The following is a 25,465-nucleotide window of genomic DNA, read 5'->3' on the forward strand; positions in this document are numbered from 1 at the left end:
GTTACTGAATGGCATTATTTTCTTGGTAATAACTGATGTGCAAAGAATAATTTTTACTCTTGGGGTTGGGGATAGCTAAGCTAGAAAGTAAAAAATTAAAATACCTAGGTCACAGTTGGTGGATGGCATGTTTGAGAAAAGTTTATTAGAGGGATTATTTCAATTGATTTTAACTTTTAAAAAATATTTTATTTATTTGACAGAGATCACAAGTAGACAGAGAGGCAGGCAGAGAGAGAGGAGGAAGCAAGCTCCCTGCTGAGCTAAGAGCCTGATGTGGGGCTGGATCCCAGGACCTGGGATTATGACCTGAGCCGAAGGCAGGCAGAGGCTTTAAGCCACTGAGCCACCCAGGCTCCCCGATTTTTAGAAACACATTTAAGAACAATCTAAATTCAGAAGCCAAACAAGCTTACTGCATCTGATAAAACAATGTCTTCTACTTTTGTTCCTGGAGGCACTCTTGCTCTACTTTGGTTTTGGGTTTGTTGAGATTATAATACAGATCTGCTTACACCAAGTCAATGGGGTTATTTCAACCCTTTCTTCTTTATCCTGACCTACACTAAGCATACACTTTTCTCAATCCTATTCTCTAATCTTAAACATCTTAAAAAATGTTTAATAGTTCAAGACAACCATAAAGTTTGAATTTCTTAAGCAGTATGTATTTATAAAAGTGAAGACCTCTACCTTTACTGTCAATTTTTTTTTTAAGATTTTATTTATTTATTTGACAGAGACAGCGAAGAGAGGGGGAACATAAGCAGGGGGAGAGGAAGAAGCAGGCATCCTGTCGCTGAGCAGGGAGCCCGAAGTGGGGCAATGTGGGGCTCAATCCCAGGACCCCAGGATCATGACCTGAAAGGCAAAAGGTTAATGACTAAGCCACCAGGCGCCCCTCTATTGCCAACCCTAATACTACCTCCTTAGATACTAAGCAAAGCTTCATGTGGGAAAATGGAAAATAAAGTCGTAACTAAAATATTGTTTGTGTCATAATGATTTTCCAAAGGCCACACAATCTAACAATGTAACTTAAGTTACAGGTTTTTTTTTTTCCCCAAGCTTTTATAGAGAGTCAATTTTAGCAGTATTGCAGAAAGGGAAAAATGGAGCACAGGGAAAAATATAACCAAATGTAATCAAATTTTATCCAAAGCATCAAAGAAAGTGAGTAGGCACTCTTTAAGTACTGATCTTTAATTGTCATTTGCATCCTTCACGTTTAAGTTTGTTTTACTTGTGTCTTCATCATTTATTACTAGAATTTTTAAAAAGATTTTTATTCTTTTATGTATTTGACAGACTTTGTATTTGACTGACTTTGTCTGTCACTTTATACCATTTAGCAGCTTCAATTCATTCCAAGTGCAAGATGATATGTACGCACTGTCTCCATCACAAAGATGGTGTGGTGATCAATGAGGTAATGCCTGTAATGCACTTTGAAGCTCCAGCACAAAGACGTCTTAAATACAAAACACTTTCTCAAGAAATCTGAGGATTTTCACATAAAAAAGGGCTAAAGATAGTTCACGAACAAATATATGTTAATAAAATATAACACTGGTTCTTTTCATTAGTATTTCAGAAGAGGTGGGATAAAATTTATCAACTGGTGACACAGGTAATTACACTGTGATAAATGCTATGAAAATACAGAGTGCCACATGAGAACTAGATGGGGGTAAGAGGTAGGTGTTTTCACTTGTTATCTCCTTTAATCTTAATAATACCTTTCTCAGGTTATCATCCTTAATACTTGAAGAAATCAAGGCTTCAGGTTTAACTCAGTTTCATTTGTCCACGTTCATACAACTTATTAAGTACATACACATTTAACTTAAAGACTATAATGTCAGGGGGCCTGGGTGGCTCAATTGGCTAAGCATCTTTGTTAGGCATGGGACTCCCTGCTCAGGGGAAAGCCTGCTTCTCCCTCTGCCTGCTGCTCCGCCTGCTTGTACTCTCTCTGTCAAATACATAAAAGAATAAAAATCTTTTAAAAAATTCTAGTAAAAAGTGATGAAGGCACAAGTAAAACAAACTTAAACATGAAGGATGCAAATGACAATTAAAGATCAGTACTTAAAGAGTGCCTACTCACTTTCTTTGATGCGTTAGAGACTGAATTTATGGCACATAAGCAGCATGGGAATTAAAGTACCCTAAAGCAGTGGTTCCCAAAACTAAGGAATTTCAAAAATCAGTTAAATTTTAAGACGTTGGAATGACAGAGTTGCCAAATTTTAATTTTGCTGCAAAGGAATATTAAAAATTAAATAAATATAACCTACTATCACTAATTCCAGAACACATCACATAAAAACAGCATCACTATGGAGGCTAGTGATTTTATTGAATAAATTTAGATTCACATACTATAAAAATAGTCCCATGTGAATTAAAGATCTAAATATAAGAAATACTTTAGGGGCGCCTGGGTGGCTCAGTGGGTTAAGCCGCTGCCTTCGGCTCAGGTCATGATCTCAGGGTCCTGGGATCGAGCCTGGCATCGGGCTCTCTGCTCAGCAGGGAGCCTGCTTCCCCCTCTTTCTCTGTCTGCCTCTCTGCCTACTTGTGATCTTTCTCTCTGTCAAATAAATATATAAAATCTTTAAAAAAAAAAAAAAACAAACTTTAAAAAGCTGTATCAGAATCTCTAAAACCTCAGGACAGAAAAGGCTTCCTTTAAAGAGAAAAAGCACAGGAGCTCCTGGGTGGCTCAGTGGGTTAAAGCCTCTACCTTCAACTTCAGGTGATGATCCCAGCGTCCTGGGATCAAGCCCCGCTTTGGGCTCTCTGCTTTAGCAGGGAGCTTGCTTCCTCCTCGCTCTCTGCCTGCCTCTCTGCCTACTTGTGATCTCTGTCTGTCCAATAAATAAAAAAAAGTCTTCTAAAAAAAGAGAGAGAGAGAAAGCACAATCATAAAATACATTTGACTACGAGCACTTGGCTAGCTTGGTCAGTAGAGCATGCGACTCCTAATCTTAGGGTTAGGAGTTCAAGTCACCCCCCCCCCGCCGGCTATAAGAGACTACTTAAATCATTAAAAAATATATTTGACTTTAAAATTAAGAACGTTAAGTCCTAAAGACACTATATTTACTTATTTTTTAAGATTTTATTTATTCGTGAGAGAGAGGGAGAGAGAGAGGCAGAGGGAGAAGCAGGATTCATGCTGAGCAGGGAGCCCAATATGGGATTCAATCCCAAGATCCTGGGATCATGACCTGAGCTGAAGGCAGATGCCACCCAGAAGCCCAAACACACCATATGTAAAATGGAAAGACAGTTATAGACTAGAAGATATTTGTAAAGGCTACCAAGCACTGTTATCCAGAATACATAAAAGCATTTACAAATCAGTAAGATAAACAATCCCATTAAAGGAAAAACAACAAATAAGCAATTTACAGAAAAGGAACATGAATGCCCCCCAAAATAAAAGTGCTCTCAACTACAGGACTAACTGGGGTCATGCAAATGAAAATTCCAATGAGGTACCATCCTTCACATACTCCTCAGCATGGCAAACCATGAGAAGTCTACTAAAGTATTTGAAAGATAGGAAAATAGATCCCCTCATCCATTACTGATAAAAACACTTGAGAGAAAACTGGTGGTTATCCAATAAAGTTAAAGAAGCTGCTCATACATACCCTTTGTTCTAGCACTCTTTAGATTTCCTAGGGAAATCTCAATGATGGCTTTTTAGTTGTTTAACAAATGGGGGCACTACTCAACAGCTTCCAGGGATGCCAGGCACTCTTGGAGCATATAAATAATAATGCTGCCCTACGGCTCCTCTCATGACTTTTGAATATTCTGCTGATTGCTCATTTAAGGGATTGAGAAAAGGGTGGGGGAAATAAGATCAGATATTTATAGAGGACTTAACACAGAGAATATTTATATTGCTTTAATATAGATGATTTTAAAAAAATGCAACCACTGTGTAAAGAAAGAAGACTGCCATTTTTTGGTCCAAACTTCAATGAAAATGGTTATTTCAGAAATTCATTTATCAACAACAGTGCCACCCTCAGTATTTGAACAGCCAATTCAACACACCTGTTTTAATCTGCATCAGTAGGGGTGTCTGGGGATAGCTCAATCAATATTTAAGCACCTGCCTTTGGCTTAGGCCATGATCTCAGGGTACTGGGACAGAGCCCCAAGTCAGGTTCCACTGCTTAGAAGAAAGTCTGCTTTTCCCACTCCTGCACACCCCTCAACTCCTGTGCATGCAGTCTCGAATGAATAAATAAATCTAAACAAATAGTAATAATAATTTGCATCAGTAGTTTACCCTATTCATGGTGATACTAAACATTAGTATAAAAGTATCTGATTACTGTTTCTTCCAGCAGTGCTTTCTGGATTTTTATGTGCGCACACATCACCTGGGAGTCTTGTTAAAATTCAGCATGAGTCAGTAGGGTAGGTCCTGAGGTTCTGATTTCTAACAAGCTCCCAGAATTCTGCGTTTAATAGTCTACTATCACACTTCGTAGCAAGATTAGAGTGTGGTTTGGTATGAGCATCTACACAGTGAATACATTACTCTGTTACAAATTCTTACAATCTAGTAAGAGCATTACTTTAAAATATAATGTAAATTTATTTAAGTTTTAATTTCATTATAAATTTGTAAGTTCATTAAGTTTCAAATGAATGTAAGCTTATTATCTTAAATTTCATTTTAGGACAGAATTGGAGAAGTTATAAAATTATTTCTATAATGGGATATAGTGGGGCGCCTCGATGGCTCAGCCTCTGCCTTCAGCTCGGGTCATGATCCCAGGGTCCTGGAATAGAGCCCCACGTCGGGCTCTCTGCTCGGCAGGGAGCCTGCTTCCTCCCTCTCTCTCTGCCTGCCTCTCTGCCTACTTGTGATCTCTCTCTGTCAAATAAATAAATAAATAAAATGTTAAAAAAAAAAAAAAAGGGATAGTCTCAAGATCCACTGCCCCAGAGCAAGTCTTGCACATATACCTAAATAAACATATACAAGAATATTCCCCACAGTGTTTAATAAGCAATCGGAAAAAACTAAAATGATAAGAGAAATCTGATAGTCACATAATGGAACACATACCATTATCGCAGTAAAAATAAAATAGAATTACCCGAATAAACATAGATAAATCTAGAAGGCAGGCTACAAATATGTATTTAAATAGTTTTAAAAATAAGAGTCTTAAAATAATCAGAGAAAAACTATATAGTGATCGAGGACATAAAGGCATGTAGTTAAGTATAAACACATGGATAGGAAGGATGCATTCTAATTTCCGGTTAGTGGCTGGAGGGTGGGGGAAGAGGAAGTAGGATTTAAGAAGGGTTTTTGAAGTACAAAGGAAGCTTCATTTTGTTTTGTCTTTTTATCTCTCCAACTGAGTAATGGGTGCATGAATATTCATTATATTGTATGTTGCCAATACTCCTATTGCTGTATTTTTATTTCATTTGAATTGGCAAAAACTGCTGGGTCCGAACAGCTGGTTCGAACACACTGCTCCGAAGCAAAGGATTCAGGACTCTTAAGTCAGAAAACCCAGGTTCTGTTTCTTACAAATTATGTAGCTTTGGGCAATTCAAAGAACGAATTTCTCTGGGCTTTATATTATCTATAAAAATGTCACAAATAACATAATTTTCCCTCTCCAACTCACAAAGATAGGTATGAGAGGCATAAATAGGGATATATATATATATATATATATATATGAATTTTTTAACAGATAGGAAAGGAAGAATTTTTGAGAATTAAAACAAACCTTGGATATACTAGAAATAATATCTACAAGTAAACCAAACAAGCCAATTTGTCAGTCTATTTTTTCATCATCACTGATTCTAAGAATATTAACATGAATCTTAACATGAAAGAAATTCTGAGTTATCAATTCTTAGAGGATGGCACATAGGATAGGCATTCTCCCTACTGTAACTGTATTTCTTTAAGCTAATTCTTCATCAAAGAATTGAAATTCATAATACCAAAATAAGAGAACTGCACTGAAAAGCACTCTTTAACTTATCAAAAACATTATTCTGCCATGATGTTTTAAGATAGTCAGTCTGGTCACAGGAAATAGAAATTCTTTGTCAGATATCATTTCATACATTATTTCAAAATGTGCAAAGATACTCCAAGAAACAAGCCACTTACTAACTACAGTCCTGCACAGCAGGGGACAAAATTAAAATTGCCTAGCCTGCTAAAAATCTAATCCTATCCTTCCCAATTAACCTTATTACTACTAGAGTAGGAGAAAAGAGAGGTCAAAATATGGGTGAGGGTGCTATTTATTTCCTCACAGACCTCAAATAATAAAGCAATTACTGCACAACAGGGATTTTACTTCTTTTGTAAATTGAATCATGGCTATCTCCCCTGTTCCTTAAGCTACCACCTATACTCTCACAGTAAAAATTAACCCAAGAGCTGGGCAGTCCCAAGTAAGAACACTGGTAATTATGATTAAAATATTGGTTATGATTAGATACGAGGTATGTAACACAAATGCGTTTATGCCATCAACATATGAAGAGACAAACTATGGAGAAAAGTTCATTTTAAGTTTCCCTGTTAATGTAAACAGAGACACATTAGGCAGTTCCAAATGCTGACACAAGATCTCCAAAATTCTTTTCCATTTATTGGAGTCTTAAAAAAAAAAAAAAATCAATGAATCATCTTGCGGATGAAGTAGTATATGCATAGACATTACGAAATGTATTAAACAGAAAACACCTTTCCATACAGAGCCAACATTTAAAGATCACCCTGTTACTCCGTTACTTATCTATTTGCTTATCAAGCCCACCTCACGTAGACTTGTATCGAAGCATCGCTCCCAACCCCCCAAAACCTGTATTCTGGCATTGGCAGAATCTCCCCAAGGATCAAAGCTCTAAACTTTTTCTTTTTTCTTTTTAAACAAAAAGCCGGGGTTAAACTCACTTTTCTTTGCGGCGGCGGCGGGGTGGGGTGTGTGTGTGTGGGGGGGGGGAAGCCCTCCACAACCTACACTCCCAACTCGACAGAACTTTCGTTTCAGAGTTTAAAAAAATTCCAACCCAACCCTCTCATTTTCCAGCTCCAAAGCAGTTACGGAGGAGCCCAATCTAGGGTTCGAAAACACAGTTCGAAACTGGCTAAGATGCAGGTTGAGCCGCCCAGAGAAAAAAGAACCCGAAGCCGGCCCGCCGGGAACACACAGCGCCGAGAACGGGGCCGACTGGAGCTCGGATCGAGGCCGGCCCACACGAGGACGTTCAGGAGGCGGCTGTCGGGCATCCCAGCCTCCCGGGGAGCCAGGGAGCGGAAGGTGAAGCTGACCCCATCTTTCCGTCCGCGGGGAGCGGAGCAAAACAAGTGAACCGAGCGCCTTCTCCCGCGAGGAGGACCCCAGACCTTTCTCCCAGTCCGGCTTTCCGGCTCCCTCCCGCCCCCAGACTCCCGCAGCCTCCCGGCTCGCACGGACTCTCCCCCCTCTCCCCTCCACGGAACCGCCAGCGAAGCCGCTCCAAACCAGACCCGATCCGAAGCGGCTTCCCCGGAGCCTTGCGCCGCCGCCGAGAGGGATCCCGGTCGCCAACAACAAAGACGCCTCCCGTTCCCCTCCCCCCGCCCGGCCCGGGTTCGTCCCTCCCGCGCTGCGGCTCCGGGCCTAGCGCCCCCTCCCCGAGCCCGGCCGCCGGGCCCGGCCCGCCGCGGCCCCCACGCACCTGCACCTGAGGGGCCGCGGCCAAGGTGTCGGGAAGAAAGGGCCGCGAGAGAGCCTCTGCCGCCGCGCTGTCCTCCACAAGGTGCGACCCACGTTGCTGCCGCCGCCGCCGCCGGACTCTCCCGGCCTGCGGGCGGGCGCGGCCGAGGAGGGGGGACGAGGGCTGCAGCCCCCGGCGCCGGGACGACGAAGGACGGCGGCGCCCGAGGGGGCCGGCTCGCGCTCTGGAGTCTCGCCTCGCGCCGGCGCTGCTCCTCCACACGGGCTCGCGTTCTGCTGACTAACGGCCCCGGCGCGAGGCTCTGGAGCGGCCGTCGCCGTCGGCGGCTCTCGGGCCTCACGTCCCGCGCGGCCGTGGTCGCAGCCGCCGCCGCCACCTCCCTTTCTGGCACTGCAGACACCAGCCAAACCCAGCCAGGTCTTTCTTCTCTTTAATCCTCCTTTCTTTGCTCCTCCTCAGCCTGCCACCACGAGGCGAGCTTTGGTGGCGGGAGGAAGGCTGGAAGGGAACCGAGGGGACGAGCAGAAGGCTCGCTGAAGCAGGACTTGGTCACTGACTGGAGGAAGATGCCAAGCTGACCCGGGTTCCAGCCTGCGAGCGGGCCGGGGGAGGGACGCAGCACAGCTTAGCCGGACTTCAACCAATCACAAGCCGCCCAGCGGAGTCGGGCGCCGGGAGAGGCTGAGCTACGTCGGCAGGAGGCGGGGATTGCGGAAAAGGAGAACCAATAAAGGCAAAGGTTCCTTGCCTCTCCGCCTTGATGGACTGCCACGTTCGGACCAATGGGGGAATTCTCGCTTCGCAGGAAGCGGGATTTAGACGCCGGGTTTGAGAGAGGTTGCGCGGAGCGGGGGATGGGTCGAGACTGGGCCGCGTGGAAGAACCTTGAGGGTTTTGACAGATGAGAGGGAGTCTTTTGACCTCCGCGGCGAGTCACGTGGGCTGACGGGGGCGGGGGCGGAAAGGCCGGATAAGTTCCTTCCGGGTCAGTGACAGAAGCGTGGACTCCGTGGGGCCGTTCCTGGCGTCTTCGTCTTCCCCGCGTCCTCCCTGTACCGGCGCGAGGTGATTGTGGTTTCCACGATGAGCTCCCAGAAAGGGAACGTGGCTCGTTCCAGGCCTCAGAGGCACCAGAATACGTTTAGCTTCAGAAACGACAAGTTTGATAAGAGTGTTCAGACCAAGGTAGGAACCTGCCTGTTGCACCCAATCTGACTCTAGGAAGGAAGGGTTCGTCGAAGGGGAGAGAGGACAGGAGGAGTTGGGAGGGAGCGACTGTGGACCGCAGCCCAGAGGTAGTTCTGGCCGCAGCGCAGCCTTTTCTGAAACGGTATTCCCACGCCCTTTCTTTGACCTGGACGTGTTATCTCCTCATAAGTATATTTGGCCGTCAGCATTTAACCAGTTACACGGACCGAACGGGACCCTCGTCAGACCCCAAATGCGAGTGGAGAATCGAGTCGCTGATCGGTTCCCGTCTGGAGCACGTATTAGCAGTAAGAAACGAGCACGAGTGTCAAGAGTTTGCACCGTGGTTGTGCGGCCGCTATTTTTCTCTGTGGAAACTACAAGCCCAGAGGTTTGTAGGGAGAATGTGAAGGATTTAAGAACTCTTCGCCCCAGGATCCTCACCAACATAATTCGCCTTTTTTTGTAAGATTGTTTTGAGGATCAGGTCATTTGGCTAACGTAAAGATGCTTGTTTTGTTGGTTATAAAGTAATTTACTTTTTTAGGAGGGTTTCTGTGACCTGGAAGAAAATTCAGAGTTCTGTTGGGAGGCTAAGCCGAATGACGTATGCCTTGCGCTGGGTCGTAATAAGTGTCCATTAGGTGAATTAGTTTATCAACATTGGGAAAGAAAGCAAAGCAAACTGTTTATAGTAATCTGCGATCTCCTTTTCTTTTTCTCTCTCTTCACTTATTTACCTTCCAAATATTTGATGAGCACCCTCCATGTACAAAACCCCATGCTCCTGTGTTTGCAGTGTTAAAAAGAGTTGACTCTGCCCTCAAGGAGCTTATAGTCTTCTGGGTCATCGGACAACAGGCAAGCACAGAGATAGGTAACTACAGATTATGATAAACTCTAATGAAGTGCAAGATAGCTCAGTAAGGAAGAGTAGGAGGGATATCTTCAGTTGGGTGCTCAAAGGACCTCTCCTTTTCCTTATTTAGGTTCACATTCAGATGGAAAACCTGGGGAAGCGTTTGGGAGGACTTTCCCAAGCTTGTGCTCATTAATCCGTAAGCCAATATAAAAAGCTGTGCTATTCCAAGTAGATGTTTTCTTGTCCTGTCCATTTGCTCTGAGCTTTTGCACAAGCATTTAATTCTGATTGGTTTTCATCAGATCATAAAAAGCAGTTTTAATAAATATTTAGCTATAGTGTAGCTTCCTCTGCCTCTTACAGTTTTAAGTGTAAGACTTCTTGACCTTGTACTTCTTGTATTTTTTCATTGTTCATTTCCTTGGTTCCCTAACAACCATGTCATTTCCCTCTTAAATCTTCTTAGGAGTCCCAAATTCAGTCACTAAGTTTCATTTTACAACTTTTACCATCAATTTCTTTGCCTCTTTTAAATTGTCGGGAAGTTCATTTGTCCATTGGTAGAAGAAGCAGGTATTTTGTTATTGGAGAATCTGACCAAAACTTCAAGAAATGTTTTACTGAGGAAGGATTGGGTTGATCGTTCATCTTCCTAATGAAGAAATACTAATTGGCTGTTCTTAGCAAATCCTTGAGCCAGCTGTTAGATGTCAGAAACATCTAACCCGTCTTCATTCCTGTGCGTTGTACCAGAAAGCTGTTTGATTCAGTGCCATCCGACAAAGGAGTGGTGAGAGTGCATGGTTCTCTAGCTCTCCTTAAAGGACTGCAGTGATGACAATTGCCTATTTATATCTCATGAGTTTGTAGGAGTCCTGCGTGATAGTTTCCCTTTTTTCCTAACCAGTTGGATAATGATAGATGTTTTATTGGGAGGTTTGTCTAAGTAAAGCACCCATTCTCAAAAGGACACAGCTCATAGCTGTCTTCATATGTTGAGTATATTCCAGAAGAAGAGGGAAGCTTATTCTGTAGCCTTCCAGATGGCCAAATTTGAACCAAAAGGTTAAAGTTACAGAGAGATCTCAGCTGAATATAAGAGAGTGGTCCAACAGAAGCATGCACTAGGATTTTGTAAACTCCCTTTCACTTGGTTTACTTAGAAGAGGACTCCATGGCCATTGGCCTGCAGTGTCCTCTCATGACTTGTTGAGATGGGAAAAGGTTTAATCTCTTCCAGTTGTTTAGTACTAAAATGTTAATTGTATCAAGACTGCCTTATGTCCCTTTCTGGAAAGGCAGTGATGTGTAATGAAAAGAACGCTGGACTAGGGAAAAGATCAACTAATTTTAACGTCAGTTCTGTTCTTTCTTTTGCTTTGTGGTATTAAGCAATTTACCTCTAGCTTTTAATGTACAGTATGGGGTTGTTACTATCTGTTGTCTTATTTACCTCTCAAGATTGTTATAGGGATCATTACAAAAATATCTTTGACAAATAGTGATACAAATATGAACTGAGCCTAAAGCATATGGTAATTTATGTAGACTTGAAGTTGCTCAAAGCAATTAATTAAAAAAAATGTATACTTCTTGGAGAATATTGAAAACAGAGAAATGTTTAAAGTCCAAAATTCAAAGTACTTTTTCCCAGTCCTATTCCTCTTCAAATGTAGTCACTATTAAATTTCTTTGTTTTGTTAACGTGCTCGCTTCTGCAGCACATATACTAAAATTGGAACAATTTTTTTTCGTTATCAACTTGTGTATGTTTTTAGGTGTCTTTGCACAATATAGTATATATGTAATAAAGTACATTTTTTTCTTTCTCATTCAATTAAAGTAGGAATGTCAGAGTACAAATATTAAGTTATTCTTTTTAATGGCTGTCTAATATAATATAAATGTAGAGTACCTTACTTTCCTGGTAGTAATACTTAGATTGTTTTCAGTTTTCCACTATAGCAAAGCTGCAGTAAAATTCGTGGACTCACATATTTGTTCCACATCTATTACCTGGCACGAAACATTGTGCTAGATGCTGGAGTATAGAGTTGAGCATAATATAATTTGGTGGGTAAGATAAAAGTAGTAAATAATTTTTCAGGTTCGTTAATAGGAATTACAGTAAGGGTGATGAAGAAAGAGTCTAAGGAAAGCTGAGGGTTTGAAACAGGAAGTTTTTTTTTTTTTAAGATTTTTAATTTTTTCCATTTGAGAGAGAGAGAGAAAGCACAAGCAGAGGGAGCAGCAGGCAGAGAGGGAGAAGCAGACTTCCTGCTGAGCAGGGAGCCTGATGTGATGTGGGGCTCAATCTCAGGACCCTGAGATCATGAACTGAGCTGAAGGCAGAGGTTAAACCGGCTGAGCTACCCAGGTACCTCTAACAGAAAGTCTTGATTGAGTTTAAAGGCTTAAAGAAGGCTTCCCTGAGATATAAGGAATAGAGAGCATTTAACTAAATGAAATGGGAAGACCATATATCCTTCTTCTTAAGAATACTATTTGTTTTATATATGTAGTTAGTGTTGTTTTTATTAGCATTTCCCAAAGTGCCCCAGGATCACATCTTCTCGATAAAGCAGGAGTCAGTTTCATGGTTCAGTTACTTTGGAAATAGTACATTCTGGGTCTCAATGTAGGGTTCATAGTGTGCTTTGGCATAGTGGCTACAACACTGAGCAGTTTCGCAGTTTCAAAAAAATTATTTAACCAAAATTTGCTTGATTATGGAACCCTTTGGTTTACATAATGCCTACTGAATTTGAACTAATTTTTGGAGGAACGCACTCATTTGGGGAAACTCTGGTCTTTGACTTCAAATGGAAAAAGAAAATGAAAATCTGAGGCTGTACTCTCTAAATTGTTTTGGAGGGGCGCCTGGGTGGCTCTGGGCTAAAACCTCTGCCTTCGGCTCAGGTCATAATCCCAGGGTCCTGGGTCCTGGGATTGAGCCCCGCATTGGGCTCTCTGCTCAGCAGGGAGCTTGCTTCCCTCTCAATCTCTCTGCCTGCCTCTCTGCCTACTTGTAATCTTTGTCTGTCAAATAATTAAAATCTTTAAAAATAAATAAATAAATGGTTTTGGAAGTAAAGTTTTGTTATCAAAAATAGACATATGGATCAGTGGAACATTAAATAGAGTGACCAGAAATAGATCCTCAACTCTATGGTCAACTACTCTTTGACAAAGCAGGAAAGAATGTCCAATGGAAAAAAGACAGTCTCTTCAACAAATGGTGTTGGGAAAATTGGATAGCCACATGCAGAAGAATGAAATTGGACCATTTCCCTACACTACACACAAATATAGACTCCAAATTGATGGAAGACCTCAATGTGAGAAAGAAATCCATCAAAATCCTTGAGGAGAACACAGGCAGCAACCTCTTCAACCTCAGTCACAGCAACTTCTTCCTAGAAACATTGCCAAAGGCAAGGGAAGCAAGGGCAAAAATGAACAATTGGGACTTCATCAAGATCAAAAGTTTTTGCACAGCAAAGGAAACAAAACCAAAAGACAGCTGACAGAATGGAAGAAGATATTTGCAAAGGACATATGAGATAAAGGGCTAGTATCCAAAATCTATAAAAAACTTATCAAACTTAACACCCAAAGAACAAATAATCCAATCAAGAAATGGGCAGAATACATGAACAGACATTTCTCCAAAGAAGACCTCCAGATAGCCAACAGACACATGAAAAAGTGCTCCACATCACTTAGCATCAGGGAAATAAAAATCAAAACCACAATGAGATACCACCTCACACCAGTCAGAATGGCTAAAATTAACAAGTCAGGAAAGGACAGATGCTGGCAAGGATGCAGAGAAAGTGGTACCCTTTACACTGTTGGTGGGAATGCAAGCTGGTGAAACCACTCTGGAAAAACAACATGGAGGTTCCTCAAAAAGTTTAATATAGAGCTACCCCATGACCCAGCCAATTGCATTACTGGGTATTTACCCTAAAGATACAAATGTTGTGATCCGAAGGAGCACGTGCACCCAAATGTTTATAGCAGCAATGTCCACAATAGCTAAACTATGGAAAGAACCTAGATGTCCCATCAACAGATGAATAGATAAAGAAGATGTGAGGTGTGTGGAATACACCATGGAATGGAATACTATGCAGCCATCAAAAGAAATGAAATCCTGCCATTTGCAACAACATGGATGGAACTAGAGGGTATTATGCTGAGTGAAATAAGTCAATCAGAGAAAGATAATTATATGATCTCCCTGATATGAGGAATTTGAGAGGCAAAGTGGGGGGTTTGGAGAGTAGGGAAAGGAAAAAATGAAACAAGATGGGCTTGGGAGGGAGACAAACTATAAGAGACTCTTAATCTCATAAAACAAACAGAAGGTTTCTGGGGATAGGGGGGTAGGGAGTGAGTGGTTGGGTTATGGACATTATGGAGGGTGTTATGTGCTATGGTGAGCGCTGGGAAATGTGTAAGCCTGACGATTCACAGACCTGTACCCCTGGGGCTAATCATACATTATATGTTAATTAAAAAAGAAAATAAAAACAATGAAAAAAGTTTTGTTATCAATAGCTAGTATTTATATTTTTAAATGTGTTAGCCACTATGCATACTTTATGTACATCATCTAATTTTGAACTTTAAAATAACCCTAAGGGATGCCTGGGTGATGCAGTCAGTTGAGCATCCAACTCTTTTTTTCTTTAAGATTTTATTTATTTATTTGGGACACAGAGAGAGAGAGAGAGAGAGAGCACACAGGGAAGGGCAAAGGGAGAAGCAGAGTCCTGCTGCACAGGGAGCTCAATGTGAGGCTCTATCCCAGGACCCCAAGATCATGACATGATTGGAAGGCAGACATTTAACCAACTGAATCACCCAGGTGCCCCTGAGCATCCAACTCGTGATTTCAGTTCAAGGCATGGTCTTGGGGTCTTGGGATTGAGCCCCACGTTGGGCTTGCACTTGGTACAGAATCGGCTGGGATTCTCTCTCCCTCTGCACCTTGCCCCCAGCTCATGCATGCATATTCTCTCTCTCTCAAATAAATAAATAAAATCTTTTTTTAAAAAATGACTCTAAGATAGATGCAATAATTATCTTATTCTGCATATTGGAAAGTGAGGACTTAGTGGTAAATGATATACCTACCCAAGTTATGTAACTAACACATGGCTAGCCATTGATTAGGTGATGTCTGTGCTCAGAGATCTCCAAGACAAGTAATTCAACACCCCTTTTTGTATATGTGTGTTGTAGTGGCAGTTGTTGTCTTTAAGTAACCTCTACTCTCAGTGTGGGGCTCCAACTCACTACTCTTGAGATCAAGAGTTGAATGCTCCATTGACTGAGCCAGCCAGGTGCGCCAGTGTTGTTGTTCCTCTGTGTGTGTGTGTGTGTGTGTGTTTTGCTTTGTTTTATTTATTTATTTTTTTCAATGTTGTTTTTTAATAGTGCATTTTTGTGGGTACTAGAAGCAGTGTGACACCACATTAGGGTCAGAACAGAGATGTACTTTATCACCACTGCCCCTAAACACTTCCTGTTTGAAATATTGCAGAGAAAGGGTCTCTCCTCACAAGGTGTGATTGCCTGTGGTGTCACATATCACAGATGTGGGCTCCTTGGAGTGGGTCCCATTTATTCAGCCAGGGCTCTGTGGCAGAGGTGGGGCTCCTTTCATTCCCTTACCGTGATGCTTATACAGTCAAATCACTCAGTTTCTGGTTAGGCAGGAAGCTGTTTAAAGTGATATGATTACATTTACAGCAGAACAGGATTCTGTGTTTACCAGCAACTTTATTCACAATAGCCAAAAACTGGGAAAAACCCCACAAACACCGAAATATCTACCAACAGGAAAATAGATAAGCAAATTGTGTCAGTCATACCATGGGCTGCTACTCTGCTATTGGAAAAAAAAAAAAAAACAGACTACTAACCATTTTTTGCATGTATTGCATGCATTGTGGACGAATCTCAGAAATGTGTGAAAGGAAAGGAACCAAGTACTTCTTCCGTCTATAGAAATCAGAGCAGTAGTTGCTTTTGGTGCAGGGGGTGGGGGGATTGATTGGAAGGGACTCAGTAAAACTTTCTGGAATGATGGAAATGTGAAGATCACAAGAGGGAATACATTTATTAGAATCACTGAATTGTGCTTTAGAATTTGTGCTTGAGGGGTACCTGGGTGGTTCAGTCCATTACGTGTCGATCTCTTGATTTTGGCTTAGGCCATGATCTCATGGGTCAGGAGATTGAGCCCTGCATCAGGCTCTGCACTCAACATGGAGTCTGCTTGAAAGGTTCTCTCCTTGTGTCCCTCCCTTGCCTTTTGTTTGTGTTGTCTCTTGCTCTCAAATAAATATATAAATCTTTAAAACAAAATCTATGCATGATATCAATGTAAATTTTACCTCAGTTAAAAATAGATATTATAGGGGAGTCTGGGTGGCTCAGTTGGCTAAGTATCTGCCTTCAGCTCATGTCATGATTCAGGGTCCTGAGATCGAACACCATGTCAGGCTTCCTGCTTAATGGAAATCTGCTTTCTCTCTCCTCCTCGCTTGTGCTCTCTTTTTTTTTTTTTTTAATTTATTTGACAGAGAGACATCATAAGTAGGCAGAGAGGCAGGCAGAGAGAGAGAGAGGAGGAAGCAGGTTCCCTGCTGAGCAGAGAGCCCGATGTGGGACTCGATCCCAGGACCCTGAGATCATGACCTGAGCCGAAGGCAGTGGCTTAACCCACTGAGCCACCCAGGCGCCCCTCGCTTGTGCTCTCTTGCTGTTTCTATCATTATCTGTCTCAAATAAATAAATAAAACTTTGAAAGTAAAGTAAAAATAGATATTGTGGCAAAACAACTGATTAACCACTTAGGTGTCATGAGGTTTTTTTGTTTGTTTGCTTTTTGTCTGAGGAAGGTGTAGAAATACTTCTTATATCAGTCTTTAAAAAAGAAGACAATTTTATTAACTTTTCCGGAAAAAAAACAAACAAGATAACATTCTAATATATTGAATATCTTAGCTAACCACAAGTCAGAATATTCTAATAATTGCATCCTTTATATATAAACACTAGTCATGACAGTTGAGTTTGTTTTTCTGTAAGAAAAGTAAAGATGATCATTACAAAGTGGATTTTGTGCATAAGATTATTGAGCTTGGGTCTCGTTTTTTTCCCTAGTTTCACTCTAGGAATTTTAGTATATGAATAAATATGATATCTGAATTTAGTATATGAATATACTAATTTAGTATATGAATAGATATTTTAGTATATGATTTAGTATATGAATAAATAATTAATAAATGAGTATATAATGGATAAGATCTTGTTGTGGAAAAGGATGTCCTGCTAGTGGTAAGGCTCATTTTGTCCAGATAGCTTAGAATCAAGTCTTAGGAGATTTTTTGTTCTATCTCCCTTCACCCAGAGCTATTTTTGCACTTTAGGGAACAGTCTCAGATTGGTTCAGGTAATCCCTGGTGTGAGTAATTTCCTTGTGAGTGATGAAGCACTAGTCATGGGAATAAAGGTTATTTCTCAATCAATTGGTGTCAACAATGAAGGTAAAACATCTGGGTAGTCATTGAATAAATCTGCAGTTGGGTAGATACAGAAAATAATCCACTGTAGTTTCTAGCTAACCATCTCTGGGACTCTAGAGACCACCTGAGACTCCCTTTGATGTTTTTCCAAATTGGGAAATGTTCTTTGATAGATTCACTGATGCTGTCTATTAAATGGGTTTATCTTAAATCCATCCTGCCTCCAGTTGATTTGTAACTAAATTCAGCATGTTCATTTGACAAGGTGACAGTCTATGGTCTACTTTGCATTATGATACGCAGCGGGAATCTTTTTTTTTTTTTTTTTTAAAGATTTTATTTATTTATTTAACAGAGAGAGAGAGAGAGAGATCACAAGCAGGCAGAGGAGGGGAGGGAAGCAGGCTCCCTGCTGAGCAGAGAGCCCAATGCAGGGCTCTATCCCAGGACCCTGGGATCATGACCTGAGCCAAAGGCAGAGACTTTAACCCACTGAGCCACCCAGGCGCCCCTGCATCAGGAGTCTTATACTCAGTAAAAGTCCTAGTGCTATGACACTCTTTACTTTTCCTTTCTGGTGTTTAGAAGTGTGGTATTCTTCTTATTATTTATCTTTTATTTTCTCTCGCTTTCACACAAAAATAATTCCATCCATGCGTGGGGATATTCCGTCTATCTACGTTCCCATGGTGCTTCCTCTTGAAGCCAATGAAGTGATTCAGCATGTTTCTTAAAATGAGGCTATAACAATATAATTGGTTTTTTTCTACATTGATCGTGTATTTTAGACATTTCATTTTATGTACATTTTGTGTACAGTGACAACTGAAATTAATTTGTCTTGATTTGGTGTATTGTGTTAGGGGATAGTAGATTCCATTGGATTATGAAGTTTTATCATTATATTGTCAACACTTGTTTCTTCATAAAGTTGAGTATATACTGTCAGAAAAAGGATTCTCAGAATTCTTCATGCAGGTAAATTTGTTTATCTGAGAGAGAAAAAGTCATGATTTATATTAACTCTCCCCGAAGTGGGTCATTTTTCTGTTTAGAGAAACACTGTAGTAGGGAGTGGTGTGCAGTTGGACAGAGTACCCCAGGGCGGGCAGTTAGAGGCTGTTGAGGTATTTGTTATTTTAAGCCGTATCCACACTGCACAAGTGTTACTGGGAGGTCACAGGCAGGTGTGCAGAGAATCCTGCTTGTCCTCAGAACAGCCCCGTTGCCAGCTCACTCATCCTCAATTGTGGTTGCTCTTTTTCTCTCCGTGGACGTTTGTGAAAGGAAGAAATGAAATGAGAAGAGGATAAAGGAATAGCTAACATGCCTGAGATGCCTTTCTGAGATTTTCCTCATCACTCCCAGCCAAATAGCGCTTAAAGGTATTGAATGAACTAAACTTTCTTTCTCTGAGCTTCTTTTGAGGTGTGCGAGATCCTCTATGTGAAGGTAATTATCATTAGGATTCTTCCAATGCTAATTTAAACAAAAAGAAGACTGATTGGAAAGATCCCAAAGCTTAGAAAGGGTGTTTTCGTTGATCTTTTAGAGTCTGAGATTCCCACTGTTTTACTGGGAAATTTATTCTCATTTGGCTTTGTGCTTATCTTCACCAGACACAGTCTTCCAGCCTTCCAGGGCCCCTCCTCCAGCCCTTTTAGTTGGCCTCCTGGAATCAGTAGTTTGTTGTAATCAAATAGAGACATAGTGTTGAACAAAATTGCTTTCACTTTCTGCCCTACCTGACTATTCCCAGGAACTCTGTGTCCTTGTAGTCCTGAAGTGATGATGTTTGTTCCCCCACATCTTCAGCCCCAGTCCCACGTCCCATTTAGAACTCTTCCTCCCGTTTGCTGCTTCAGTCCATCTTTTTTTCCTTGCCCAAAACTCCCATATTTTTTGAAATACATGCCAGACTGTTTTCCCCTCTGGATCTGTCATTGTCTCCTGGTTATACGTCCTCATCAGCACCTGGTTCCCTGCCTTTCCACAGTTCCTGTCATCATACCTAGTGATTGCTACATCCCCGTGGGTAATCCAACATCTGATCTCTTAGCTTTTAGACCTCCTTCCACCCCCTTCAGGAACCTACTCCCATGGTCAACCTTAAACTTGCCCAGTGCCAGTAACTGCTCCACTTACAAACTTTTTAGAAAAATAGATCACTACCATCTACTTATCTAGTTTCCTCATCTCTCAAATATATGTTTGAACTCCCTTAGGTGCTCCTGTGCATTAACTTTTCTGCTTTTTACTGTACCCCATTTATGTCTTTTTCCCCCTCCCTTATCTAGCTCAGAGTTCATGTTTTATCAATATACCTTTCTCTTCTTGCTTATACCTCAGCAGCGTTATTCCTCTTTCCCTCTGTGGTACATGCCTGATGGAACCCCTGCTTCAAGCCAGTTTTCTCTTCACCATGACATCAACCAAACCACCTGCATCTGTACCCATATAGTCTGCCTTCCTGTGACAGTGGATGAAATGGCTGTCCTTCCTGAAGACTAGGCCCTCTGCTTGCACCCTGGAGCTCATTGTCTACCTAAGGATTTAAAGTACTAGGGCTCCTCTTTTGTCCTAGTTGTTCTACATCATCAGTCTTTCCATCTCCAATGGAGTCTTAACTTCTTTTTTTTTTTTTTTAATATTTTATTTATTTATTTGACAGACAGAAATCACAAGTAGGCAGAGAGGCAGGCAGAGAGAGGAGGAAGCAGGCTCCCTGCTGAGCAAAGAGCCCGATGATGCGGGGCTTGATCCCAGGACCCTGGGATCATGACCTGAGCCGAAGGCAGGGGCTTTAGCCCACTGAGCCACCCAGGCGCCCCTTGGGTTATTTAAATTTAAGGAAAAAAAAAAAAAACACCCAGACTCTTCTTAGCTTTCTTCTTCTCCATGGAAAAGCTCCTGGTTCTCAACTTCTTTACATCCATGGCTTCCATCCCTGCACAAACAGTATTTGTACTCATTTTTGAGTACTCATCATTGAGCATAGTTTTTGTACTCAACTGTTTTATACTCATAGAATCCCTTTTGTCAAGTCACTGATGTCTGTGTTGCCAAATCCTAGGTTAATAATGCTCCGTTCCCCTTTCTCAATCACTTAGTATCACTGCCTCTTGAACGCTTATCCGAATTCAGCTCAGTCCATGGTGTTGAATACCATCTTTAACCTTCCACATCTGGAGCTCCAGGCCAACCTCTCTCCTGAGCTGCAGAGCTGTATATTTAGCTACCTGCTTGACCTCTATTCTTGAATATCAAAAACGCATCTCAAGGTTAACATAGCAGAGAAAGAACTCTTAATCTTTCTCTCTCAAACCTTTTCCTCCAGTGTTCCCCAACTCTGCAATCAGCTCCATCATTTACCTAGTTTCTCACACCAAAAATATAAGAATCATCCTTGATTTTTGGGCTTTCTCACACTTTTTTTTTTCTCCCTGTGTTTCAATTTATCAGCACAACTATGAACTGTTAAATTATTTTTTAATATTTATAAGCTCATTACATTCTGCCATATTGCTTGTTTGTTTGTCTTATTTATAGTCTACCCTGAAATATGATTTTCACCAGGAAAATATGTATTTTTTATAGCCCCAATACCTTGACCAAGAGTAGGCCATGGGTTGGTGCATGGTGGTGGGTAGCTGGTGGGTTGAATGAAGTAAATAATTAATTATAACAATGTATTAAATGCTGTGGCAAGGGTGGTACAGGGGAGTACTATAGTAGTTCTCAAAGGAAGGGAGGGAAAGTAAATAAATTCTTGATACAGTATTATCCTCAAGGAGATAGTACAACTTAAGGATAAAGGGTCAAGGAAAAGTTGAATGGAATGAGATAGAAAAATGGGATAAAGCAGAAAGCAAGAATGAGTTCTGATGAGTTTGAAGGTTTGGGTCAAGAAGTTGAAGGAGGTTCATCTGGAAACAACAAACTTAAATTGGATCAAGTTGTTGTTACATTAAATGCTCTCTTGAAAACAACGCTTCTCTTATTCATTATTGAGGGCAGAGTTCCTGAGACATTGAAGGCTCCTCAGTAATATTTGAATGAATAAATGAAGAAGGGCAAGAAGAGACTATGAATCTATGAAGGTCTTTTTCCAAAACAATATTATCAATAGGTATTTATGCTTATTGCCAAAATGAATGTATTACATTATGTGGTGGCAAAAGCATAAGAATGAAAGCGTCTCTTAGGTAATAGGCTCTCTAATTAGAAGCCTGTGGTTGACTAAAATCTTTTTACCAAAAACATAGCTGAATGGATTGATCTCAAGCTGTGAATTAAAATTTCAGTACTGTCAATTTAGACCATCATTCTTGTAAGAAAATGTGGTCTGTTTTGGTTAGGTAACTTTGAAGAATAAAAATATTCTGAAGTATATACATTGGGTAGGAAAAAATTCCTTGTCCATTTTTGTCAGATCTCATGTGTGAGATTTTGGATTTTTGGCCAAAGATACCAAGCTCTTCTTGTTCAAGACAGTGGCAGCATGGTGTAGCAGAAAGACATTGATTTTGGATTCAAGAGTTTAGGTCACATTATATGCAATGTACTGGCTGTGTGATCTTGCACAAATTTTTCAGTCCATCAGGGTCTTAGTGGGCTTAGCTGTATCTTAAGGATTGAGTAAGGTTTGTGGAAGTGCTCACATGGTAGCTGGCATGCAGTGTTAAGCATTCTGTAAATGCTAGTCCCTTCCTTCATCTTACTAAGATGTTCATCATGCTCACATGCTACTCCTTCAGTTATTCCTTTCCTGGTTAATCCCACTGGAATGTCTCCCTCCTTCTGTATGGCATTTATTGACCTTACCACACATATGCCGCATGTCATGTTAGTAATTAGCATTCATGTCTTGGCTTCTTTCCCTTTCTCTCACACGTATGTATATACAAATACCGTCTATCTCTCAGAGGATAGGGACTCAAGCATATATATATATATATATTTTTTTTTTTTTTTTAACTACTCATGGACCTATAGCAAGTAGTTTTATGATGTGGGTTGAAAGACTGGAAATCAAGTATTTCTTATTGACATTGTACAATTAATTATTGATTTGTGTCAATTTACCTGTCTTTATTAAGCCTCTATTATGTACCAAGCACCAGCAAAAAGATGAGTGAGATATGAAGCCTTCATTTAGGAATCTCACACTAGTAGCTACTTTAAAAAGTGGAAAAAGGCAAATATGGAGCATTTTTACTTAATAAACTTTTTGTTCAAGTATAGCATACAAACATACAGAAAAGTGCAAAAGCGAATTTTCACAAAGTCCTGTAACCAACACACAGATCAAGAGAATGCTCCTCACCTCTCAGTCACTACTACTCTCCTCCTCAAATTTAACCGTTATCATGATGCATGGGAATTATTTTATTTTTTTTTTAATTTTTAAAAGATTTTATTTATTTATTTGACAGAGAGAGATCACAAGTAGGCAGAGAGGCAGGCAGAGAGAGAGGAGGAAGCAGGCTCCCTGCTGAGCAGAGAGCCTGATTTGAGGCTCTATCCCAGGACCCTGAGATCATGACCTGAGCCCAAGGCAGAGGCTTTAACCCACTGAGCCACCGAGGCACCCCGAATGGGAAATATTTTATTTTATTTTATTTTTTTTTTTTAAAGATTTTTTTTTTCTTTATTTATCTGACAGAGATCACAAGTAGGCAGAGAGGCAGGCAGAGAGAGAGGAGGAAGCAGGCTCCCTGCAGAGCAGAGAGCCCGATGTGGGGCTCAATCCCAGGACCCTGGGATCATGACCTGAGCCGAAGGCAGAGGCTTAATCCACTGAGCCACCCAGGTGCCCCCCCGAATGGGAAATATTTTAAAACAACTTTGAATTCACAGCTTTTGGAAGCAAAGGAGAGAGAGCCATAGGTACCCGAATGACTACCCTCTCTTTTCGGAGATAGTATTAGTGGGTGTAGAAAAGCATCCTGATGAATCATCTCAACTCTTTAAATATACAGTAAACTTCATGTAATACTTTTTTGGGCTGAAAGAAATTGGTGTGATTTGGTTTTCCAACAATGATTAATTTGGTCTCTGTTGGATTTTGGCTTCTAAGAATAAATTTGAACTTTGCCATAGCTTCGGAGCTATATAATTTTTTGAGCTATTTCAACCTCAATCCTAATTCTCTTCCAATTTATCTGTTTATTCATGAGGTTGAATGACATTTTTAGAACTTCCTGATAGACATTTTCTTGGATATTTTATTAAGTTCATTTCTAGTTGGAATGGTTGGGTTTATATTCTAAAGTTAATTATTCATGTTGTCCTTTTGAAACTAAATGTATGATACACTTTCTTTTTTATTTGTTTTTGTTTTGTCAAAGTCTTGTCTCCTTAACAAGGATGTATTTCTTATAGGTGATGGAGTTATGCATGTGTAATAATTTTCAGTGATGGCTTATCAGCAGTAGAATTCTGTTGCACCTTTTTATTAATCAGGTCTGGTTTTGAAGGTCATGTCGTGTTGTATGCCATTTACAATATTATGGGTGTGAAATACCGAGCTAAGCTGGTGATTATTTTAAATGCTTTGTTATTCTGTGAAGATATATATATTATTAAATACTCAGCCCTATCTTACCAGGTGGCTTATTTGTTTGTTTTGAAATTATTCATGTCACTGAAGTCATCAATTAGAGTAATATATTTGACATCATGGTATATACTTGTGTATGTGAAGGTATTACATCATTAGCCTTTATCATAAGACATTAGAGTAATATGTTATCATATTTCCTGTAAACTTTAATGCTTATAGGACATAATGCTAGGTCTAGTTTTGTTTTTTGTTTTTCTTAGGCTTTATTTATTTATTTATTTAGAGAGTGTATAAGTAGGGGGATTGGCAAAAGGGAAAGGGAGAGAGAGTCCTCAAGCAGACTTCCTGCTGAGCACTCAGCCCAATGTGGGGCTTAATCCCAGGACTGAGATCATGACCTGAGCTGAAACCAAGAGCCATCTGTGGAAGGAATGATAAAAAAGCAAGGAAAAAAAACCCATAAATTTCCCAAATTTGAAGAAAATCTTAAGCCTTCAGTTAGAAGGGTTTTAGACATATTGGTAAAATTTTTGAACTCTGTGACAGAAAATATTCCTCTCTCTAGCTTCTAGATAGAGGGAAAAGAGAGGTTACCCATAAAGCAACTATAATTTTATAGGCATGAGATTTCTTATCTGCTACTTGTTAAAAAAGAAAAATAGGACAAGATCTACAAAGTGCTATAAGGGAAGTACTTTAAATTTAGAGTTCTTTATAGAATTAAGCCGTGACTCTAGGACATAGAGTGTAGCTAGGACAAAGGAATCCTCCAGAGTAAAAGTTTGTCAAAAACATACGTATGGGTCGCCTAGGTGTTTTAGTCAGTGAAATGTCTGCCTTTGGCTCAAGTTATGATCCTAAAGACCCGGGATCAAGCCCCATATCAGGCTCCCTGCTTGCCGGGGAACCTGCTTCTTCCTCTCTGTCTGCCCTATGCCTGCTTCTGCTCGCTCTCTCTCTCTCGCAAATAAAATAAATAAAATCTTAAAAACAACAGTAGTATAAATTTAAGGATGTGCTCTAGAGTATAAGAAGATACATGGTAGAAGGAATAATGGTGAACTACGACCAAAGTAAAGTAGCTAACTTTACTAAGTTAGTTTAACTAACTTAGTAAAGCTAAGTTAACTTTAAATAACCATTGATGTGATGGTGGTGAAAGTTAATGCTGTTGTTATATTTGTGAATCATGTATTGGAAGAAGTAAGTTTTCTAGAAGACAAAATCTATACCAGACTTTCCAATTTCAACCAAACCTGGGAAGTAAGAATAAAATCAAGCTAAATAAAGATCTTGTCTTGTTCAGGGTGGTGGAGAAGCCCGAGAAGAAAAATCAGTATCACTATCGAAGTTAAGAACTGAATGCCTATTATTTTTTCATATAGTCTAGTATTGAAAATGTGGGATTTGGGGGCACCTGGCTAGTTCAGTTGGTAGAGTATGAAACTCTTGAGCTCGGGATTGTGAGTTCTAAGCCCCATGTTGGGTGTAGAGAATATTTAAAAAATAAAATCTTTTTATTTTATTTTTTATTTAACACAGAGAGACACAGTGAGAGAG

General features: G+C 40.5%; 2 protein-coding genes across 4 annotated transcripts in view; one reads left to right on the forward strand and one right to left on the reverse strand.

Moving 5' to 3' along the window:
* Positions 1-8,322, reverse strand: part of ABHD17B (abhydrolase domain containing 17B, depalmitoylase) — a 55,922-nt gene extending 47,600 nt beyond the window's left edge. Inside the window, exon 1 of one of the 2 annotated variants that reach the window (XM_045065097.1) lies at positions 7,744-8,322. The gene's annotated coding sequence lies outside the window, so the exon portion shown is untranslated. Of the gene's footprint in view, positions 1-7,552; positions 7,661-7,743 lie in introns of those variants that run through there. The other variant, XM_045065098.1, reaches the window with a different exon arrangement.
* Positions 8,323-8,395: 73 nt separating this feature from the next.
* Positions 8,396-25,465, forward strand: part of CUNH9orf85 (chromosome unknown C9orf85 homolog) — a 66,479-nt gene continuing 49,409 nt past the window's right edge. For both annotated transcript variants that reach the window (XR_006601976.1, XM_004769217.2), the window contains exon 1: positions 8,396-8,928. Coding sequence is in view for 1 of the 2 variants with exons in the window: in XM_004769217.2 (XP_004769274.1) it covers positions 8,827-8,928 (102 nt within the window). In the remaining variant the exon portion in view is untranslated. The remainder of the gene's footprint in view (positions 8,929-25,465) is intronic.

This window comes from Mustela putorius, unplaced genomic scaffold (assembly GCF_011764305.1).
Source record: "Mustela putorius furo isolate JIRA1106 unplaced genomic scaffold, ASM1176430v1.1 tig00003854_pilon_pilon_pilon, whole genome shotgun sequence".
NCBI classification, from domain to species: domain Eukaryota; kingdom Metazoa; phylum Chordata; class Mammalia; order Carnivora; family Mustelidae; genus Mustela; species Mustela putorius.